Raw genomic sequence first — 7,500 nt, forward strand, 5'->3', positions numbered from 1 at the left:
TCAAAGAAAATAAAGGTTTTCTAAAAATCAAATCTCTCTCTCTCTCTCTCTCTCTCTCTCTTTCCGTCTCTCTCTCTCTGTCTGCCTGTCCCACATTTTGGTCCAGAGCAATGTATTTCTAAATGACTGGTGGAGGAAGTATTCTGAGCCTTTCGTGCAGTAAAAGTACTCTGTTAGAGGAACAGTATGTCAGTATGATCAGTAAAATGTAGTTAAAGTATTAAACTGACTATTGTACTATTATATATTCTATCATTAGATTATTTTTACTCATTTTATGTAAAAGGAGGATTTTACTGTTGTACTCGGTTTAGAATTATTAACACTTAATTAATAATTATTTTCTCCGTTAATCAATTGAACCAAACAAAAGAGACACTTTCAGTGTTTGATCTCAGCTTCATTAAAACGATTAAAGATCTGATGGTCATGGATGTGCTTTATCAGCAGGTTTGAGGACGTTTCCTTCTGTTTCCATGAGAAGTATTAATATGTTAATACTATATTAATATGTTAATACTATATTAATACGTTAATACTATATTAATACGTTAATACTATATTAATACGTTAATACTATATTAATACGTTAATACTATATTAATACGTTAATACTATATTAATACGTCGTATTACTGCGTCAGCGTAACGTGAACGTTTAACCCTCTCAGGTTCTCCTCTGACTCGCAGCACCGTGGTGACGGCCGTCAAGTTCACCATCGTAGACCAACCTGCTGCTATAGACACTCTGCTGAGGGGGTGCATAGGTACACACACACACACACACACACACACACAGAGACACACACACAGACTGAACCCTGCCCCAGGTATAAACATCGTCCCACATCAGATTGAGCAGCTTCAGCTCTAAAGGTGATCAGTAACATCTTAAAGTCACTCCATCCCGTCTGTGTTCAACAGGCGACTTCCTGAAGCCGCTGCAGGACGAGGACATCAACGTGCGCCGCGTCTCTCTGGTGATGTTCAACTCTGCTGCTCACAACAAGCCGTCTCTGATCCGAGGCCTCCTCCCAACAGTGCTGCCTCACCTGTACAGGGAGACCCGGGTCAGGAAGGACCTCATCAGAGAGGTGGGTGGTCCGAATCCTGAGACCGGAGGAGGACAATGGTGTGTGTGAGGGTCATATATCAATGATTGTGTGTGTGTGTGTGTGTGTGTGTACTACAGGTGGAGATGGGACCCTTTAAACACACAGTAGATGATGGTCTGGATGTCCGTAAAGCAGCCTTTGAGTGTATGTACACTCTGCTGGACGGTTGTCTGGAGGGTCTGGATGTCCTTCAGTTCCTGGACCACGTGGAGGAGGGACTCAAAGACCACTACGACATCAGGGTGGGTCTGAAACACACAACAGCTCACATCATCATCTTCATCACATTAAAACACTCACAACTCATCAACAACCAGCTGTTACAGTTACAATCAGAGGTGGAAAGTAACTAAAAGTACTGTGCTTCAGTACAACGTTTAATGCAGGATTTATACTTGTATTATATATATATATAAATATATATATATATAAATATATATATATATATATATATATAAATATATATATATATATATATATATATATTTATTTATTTATTTATTTTTTTTTTAACACAAGTTTACTTCAGTGAAAGATCGCAGCACCACAGGTTAATATATAAAACGTGTTTCAACGTCTGCTTCGTGTTTTTATAATCCATGGAAATTTGATCAAGTTGCCAAAATATCCAGAATGTTTTTTCCAGTTCGAAAATTAGAATCAAGCGAGCAAGTAGAGCGTTATTTCTTTGGTACGTTTTGTTGAAGGCGGAGGCTCAATGTGCTGCAGCAACGCGCCAGCTTCCACAAACTCTGATCAAATATCAGACATACGTCAAATAAACATAAGTAATACATTTGAGTTCAGAGTTCAGATGTTTGTATGCATCCATCATCCGCTCATGTTGCACTTTACATCCGTCACGTCTTCACTTCAGCATGTTGTGCTGCGAGACTTTTTCTGTCAAATTATCATAATTAGTATATGAATATGTATATTTCTGTGTGTGTGTGTGTGTGTGTGTCTGTGTCTGTGTGTGTGTGTAGATGCTAACCTTCCTGATGTTAGCCAGACTGGCCTCTCTGAGTCCTGCAGCGGTCCTCCAGCGACTGGACCGACTCATCGAGCCTCTTAAAGCCACCTGCACCACCAAGGTACCGCCTGTAGGGGTCACTCATCCATGCTCAGATGATTCATGTAAACACCAGAGTACGAGGATTTTGTCCGTTTTGACCTCTGATACTTGCCGTAGTTGTGTGAGCACACATGTATCATTGTAAACAACAACAGTAACAAGATCAAGTCTCTTTCATTTCGAGCTCAATATCACAAATCTGGCTCTTCACCTGAGCTCCATTGGGAATCTGCTGAGTGGCATCGATGCAAGCTAGACACAGATCAAATGTTATCATATTTATATTTAAAATATAAACTGCATGTTTTATTGAGTTCTGGAATACAACACCTCCGCTTTAGGTGAAGGCCGGCTCCGTGAAGCAGGAGTTTGAGAAGCAGGAGGAGCTGAGGCGCTCGGCGATGCGCGCCGTCGCCGCCCTGCTGGCCGTGCCCGAGGTGGAGCGGAGCCCCAGCATGGCCGACTTCGCCAACCAGATCAGAACCAACGCCGACATGGCGTCCATCTACCAGAGCGTCCAGGGGGGGGAGGGAGGGGCCCCGGGCCCCGCGGAGAGCATGGACATCAGCTAGATCAGTTAGACATTAAAAAAGCTTTTGTAGTTTGAAAACTGGGCTGTTAGTTTGAATTTTCTCTTTGGCAAAAAATGCAAATAAAGCTGCAGTGTGAAGCATTTATGGGGCTTCAGTCTGCCAGGTTCCTACAGGAGCCCAGAAGGGACACAAACACACTGTCCCTTTAAGGACTTCCCAGTCTGGACTGGGTTTAGTTTAGCTCACATGAAATAAAGTGGGAGGAGCAACACTTTGAAACGTCTCAGAGCAGTTTGTGTCTCTTATGTGTTGAGCTGTTATTAACTCATCATGTAAAATCTTTGCATCTGATTACAACATGAACACAAACATCTTCGTCTTCACTCAGGAAGTAAACGTGGGCGTTGACTTTTGCTGCTTTGTAAGCTTGATACTGTTTTAAAAAAACAAAAACATTTAAGTTTGTAAAATTAAAGTAACAATTATGAAATATAGTTGAGATAAAACATTGGATTAAACACATTGTTATTACATTTTACATATTATTTACATATATCTTATATTATGCTTTAGTTTTTTTCTGTTGATCTAAAGAATAATGACGTAATACTAATTGGCATGTTGATGATGACAAATTCACTGCATTACACATTTATTTTTTATATTTAGCATTGAAGGAAAGTTAAACAAATATAACGACAATAAAAAGCTTAATTCACAAAGAAAACAATACCAACAGCTGTAATAACACACATGAGCAATATGATAAGTGAAAAAATACGGGATCAAACTAGAAAATACTTTTTATCAAACGAATCTCCAAATCCCAGAATTCAACATCAATAAATTGTTGCAGTATGAGTATAATGAGTATAAATGCTGTATTAATAAAAGTATTGAGAGTGATCTGTTCCGGTTTGATCTCTTTCTTGAGTGTAGTCGAATTATGAAGTAGCATGAAATGGAAATAGTAAAGTGCAGTGAAAGTGAGTGTGTGCGTGTGAGTGTGTGTGTGTGAGTGTGTGTGTGTGTGTGTGTGTTTGTGTGTGTTTGTGTGAGTGTGTGTGTGAGTGTGTTTGTGTGAGTGTGTGTGTGAGTGTGTTTGTGTGAGTGTGTGTGTGAGTGTGTTTGTGTGAGTGTGTGTGTGCGTGTGTTTGTGTGAGTGTGTGTGTGAGTGTGTTTGTGTGAGTGTGCGTGTGTGAGTGTGTGTGTGCGTGTGTTTGTGTGAGTGTGTGTGTGAGTGTGTTTGTGTGAGTGTGCGTGTGTTTGTGTGTGTGCGTGTGTTTGTGTGAGTGTGTGTGTGAGTGTGTGTGTGATTGTGTGTGTGCGAGTGTGTGTGTGAGTGTGTGTGTGCGTGTTTGTGTGAGTGTTTGTGTGCGTGTGTTTGTGTGCGTGTGTTTGTGTGAGTGTGTGTGTGAGTGTTTGTGTGAGTGTGTGTGTGAGTGTGTGTGTGTGAGTGTGTGTGTGTTTGTGTGAGTGTGTGTGTGTGTGAGTGTGTTTGTGTGAGTGTGTGTGTGCGTGTGTTTGTGTGAGTGTGTGTGTGAGTGTGTTTGTGTGAGTGTGCGTGTGTGTGTGTGAGGGTGTGTGTGAGTGTGTGTGTGAGTGTGTGTGTGCGTGTGTTTGTGTGAGTGTGTGTGTGAGTGTGCGTGTGTTTGTGTGTGTGCGTGTGTTTGTGTGAGTGTGTGTGTGAGTGTGTGTGTGTGAGTGTGTGTGTGTGAGTGTGTTTGTGTGCGTGTGTTTGTGTGAGTGTTTGTGTGAGTGTGTGTGTGTGAGTGTGTTTGTGTGCGTGTGTTTGTGTGAGTGTGTGTGTGAGTGTGTTTGTGTGAGTGTGTTTGTGTGAGTGTTTGTGTGAGTGTGTGTGTGTGAGTGTGTTTGTGTGCGTGTGTTTGTGTGAGTGTGTTTGTGTGAGTGTGCGTGTGTTTGTGTGTGTGCGTGTGTTTGTGTGAGTGTGTGTGTGAGTGTGTGTGCGAGTGTGTGTGTGAGTGTGTGTGTGCGTGTTTGTGTGAGTGTTTGTGTGCGTGTGTTTGTGTGCGTGTGTTTGTGTGAGTGTGTGTGTGAGTGTTTGTGTGAGTGTGTGTGAGTGTGTGTGTGTGAGTGTGTGTGTGTTTGTGTGAGTGTGTGTGTGTGTGAGTGTGTTTGTGTGAGTGTGTGTGTGCGTGTGTTTGTGTGAGTGTGTGTGTGAGTGTGTTTGTGTGAGTGTGCGTGTGTGTGTGTGAGGGTGTGTGTGAGTGTGTGTGTGAGTGTGTGTGTGCGTGTGTTTGTGTGAGTGTGTTTGTGTGAGTGTGCGTGTGTTTGTGTGTGTGCGTGTGTTTGTGTGAGTGTGTGTGTGAGTGTGTGTGTGTGAGTGTGTGTGTGTGAGTGTGTTTGTGTGCGTGTGTTTGTGTGAGTGTTTGTGTGAGTGTGTGTGTGTGAGTGTGTTTGTGTGCGTGTGTTTGTGTGAGTGTTTGTGTGAGTGTGTGTGTGTGAGTGTGTGTGTGTGAGTGTGTGTGAGTGTGTTTGTGTGAGTGTTTGTGTGAGTGTTTGTGTGAGTGTGTGTGTGTGAGTGTGTTTGTGTGAGTGTTTGTGTGAGTGTGTGTGTGCGAGTCTGTGTGTGTGAGTGTGTTTGTGTGAGTGTGTGTGAGTGTTTGTGTGTGCGTGTGTTTGTGTGTGTGTGTGTGTGAGCGTGTGTGTGAGTGTGTGTGAGTGTTTGTGTGAGTGTGTGTGAGTGTTTGTGTGTGTGCATGTGTTTGTGTGAGTGTTTGTGAGTGTTTGTGTGAGTGTGTGTGTGAGTGTGTGTGAGTGTTTGTGTGTGTAGTATAATGTGGTGTACAGTACTTTCACTGCACTTTACTATTTCCATTTCATGCTACTTTATAATTCGACTACACTCCAGGTCAGTTACTTTGCAGATTAATAGAATGTCAAATATAATCAACAGATTATTGATTTTTTGGGGAAATCCAAGAGCTTCATGGCAGTTTAGTTTATAAATTAATTAAAATCAGCTCCACCTCTGAAACATAGTAATTCGGATAATTGTGTTTTACTCCATATATATACTCCATCTAATCTGTTCGTGTTACTCTGAATATTCATACTTTAACTTCAGTAACTTGTTGATTTGAATCTCGTCTCTTCTGCGCTTTCAATGACCTCACGTGTTCTTGACTTCGCTTTTTCCCCCCGCGGGGCTTAATTTTGTCCCTTCGTGGCTCCAGTAGAGAACCTCTTCCGGTTGAGAAACATAGCAGTTAGCGTCTTCTGTGAAGGTCGTGAGTCCAAACCTGTGAGTATTTATTCTATATATATCTCAAATTAAACTATTTAACTGTGTGCATTGTATTCACATATAACATATGATGACTCCTGTATTTAACCATGTATCTGTAGTTATGCTGATTTCCTCTGGAAACGTAGCTGTATCGAGCTAACGTTAGCTCATCGTTAGCTAAATGCTAACAGAAAGCTAATCACCCTTTTAAACTATATTCTATTCTTTAGATATTATTGATATTAGTTGTGTTGTCTCGTTATTGTTTGTTAAAGAGTAAACATGTAATACTACGAAGAGATTAAGCTCTTTATTGACATAATTCGTCCTGCTTTGACCCTAGCTATGCTACATCTGTTAGCATTACACTGAGCTTAGCTAACGTCCACCTGACGGTCCTTAATCAAGCAGGAACATAAAGTGTGAAACACAGAGACTCCATAGTCAGCGGCGTCTGGAGCACGTGAGGGACGTGGTGGTCCTCAGAGGACAAAGTGTCCCTCACACTGTCCTCTGACGTCATTGTCTTCAGTATCAAGTCATATCAGTAATATCATCCATCATGTTGTATAATAATAATCAGTTTAAACCACATTACTTGATCTTTGAATCATAAGGATTTTCTGTCTCTGAGTGTCTTTAAATGTCTCATCATTAATAATAATAATAATAATAATAAATAAAGTTATTATTATATATGTGAAGACAGGAGACGTCAGAATGTGCCGGACTAACTTTAAAACTCACCAGACTTCAACAAACAACCTGCTCTTTAGATTCAACTTTATTGAGTTCAAACACTGAGACAAAGACGTGCAGTTCAGCAGCGGACCAGAAGTGTCAAAAGAAGTAAAGTACAAACATCTAGAGGTACTAATACATATAATAACAATAATAAACAGTGGAGATGTATGGAGATGTATACAGAATGAGCAGTAATAACAGTAATAAGACTGCAATGAATATGCTCATACGGTATGAACTTTTATATATGCATGTATGTATATATATTGTATACATCACATTTATGTGTGTATATATATCATATAGTACAAAGTCTTACCGGAGACATTATATACAGACATTTTAAGAATAAAGTAAATTAAAGGTATTAAGAGTTGATTTCTTCGTCTTCCTCTCTTATGTTAATTATGATTAATATGTTTATTTTGTTCAGCTCACGTCTCCTTCAGTAACTTCAACATTTTATTTACATTATTTAAGTCATTTTTGAGATGAGATCTAGTTTCACATCTTTTTCCCTCTGATGTATAAAACTTAATGTTCAGTGTTTAACAGAGCCGGAATATTAAATATTAATATCAATACTTCATGGTACTACACATACTAACTGTGCTGCTCTCTGGCTCCACCTGTTTACTTGTTCATACCTGCACACATATCACGATTTAATATTTATATTTATTTAATTAACGTTTAAAAGCTGCTCTATTTTATGTCTCAGGTTCTAATTACCTGACATTATTGCTTCGTTTTTATTTGCATATACATATTTAATGAGCTCTG

The 7,500-nt window shown here is 40.2% G+C and overlaps 2 protein-coding genes across 5 annotated transcripts in view; both read left to right on the forward strand.

The window, feature by feature from the left end:
- Positions 1 to 3,560, forward strand: part of cand2 (cullin-associated and neddylation-dissociated 2 (putative)) — a 33,372-nt gene extending 29,812 nt beyond the window's left edge. For both annotated transcript variants that reach the window (XM_076083506.1, XM_076083505.1), the window contains 5 exons: positions 672 to 767; positions 925 to 1,094; positions 1,193 to 1,357; positions 2,102 to 2,209; positions 2,532 to 3,560. In XM_076083506.1, coding sequence (XP_075939621.1) covers positions 672 to 767; positions 925 to 1,094; positions 1,193 to 1,357; positions 2,102 to 2,209; positions 2,532 to 2,762 — 770 coding nt within the window. In that variant the 3' untranslated portion in view covers positions 2,763 to 3,560. The remainder of the gene's footprint in view (positions 1 to 671; positions 768 to 924; positions 1,095 to 1,192; positions 1,358 to 2,101; positions 2,210 to 2,531) is intronic.
- A 2,356-nt stretch (positions 3,561 to 5,916) lies between these two features.
- cox6c (cytochrome c oxidase subunit 6C) overlaps positions 5,917 to 7,500 on the forward strand; it is a 6,089-nt gene continuing 4,505 nt past the window's right edge. For 2 of the 3 annotated variants that reach the window (XR_012951482.1, XM_076083495.1), the window contains exon 1: positions 5,917 to 5,988. The gene's annotated coding sequence lies outside the window, so the exon portion shown is untranslated. Of the gene's footprint in view, positions 5,989 to 6,749; positions 6,844 to 7,500 lie in introns of all 3 variants that reach the window. The other variant, XM_076083496.1, reaches the window with a different exon arrangement.

The sequence above is a fragment of the Anarhichas minor genome, unplaced genomic scaffold (genome assembly GCF_050575085.1).
Source record: "Anarhichas minor isolate MPS153535 unplaced genomic scaffold, ASM5057508v1 ptg000135l, whole genome shotgun sequence".
NCBI lineage: Eukaryota > Metazoa > Chordata > Actinopteri > Perciformes > Anarhichadidae > Anarhichas > Anarhichas minor.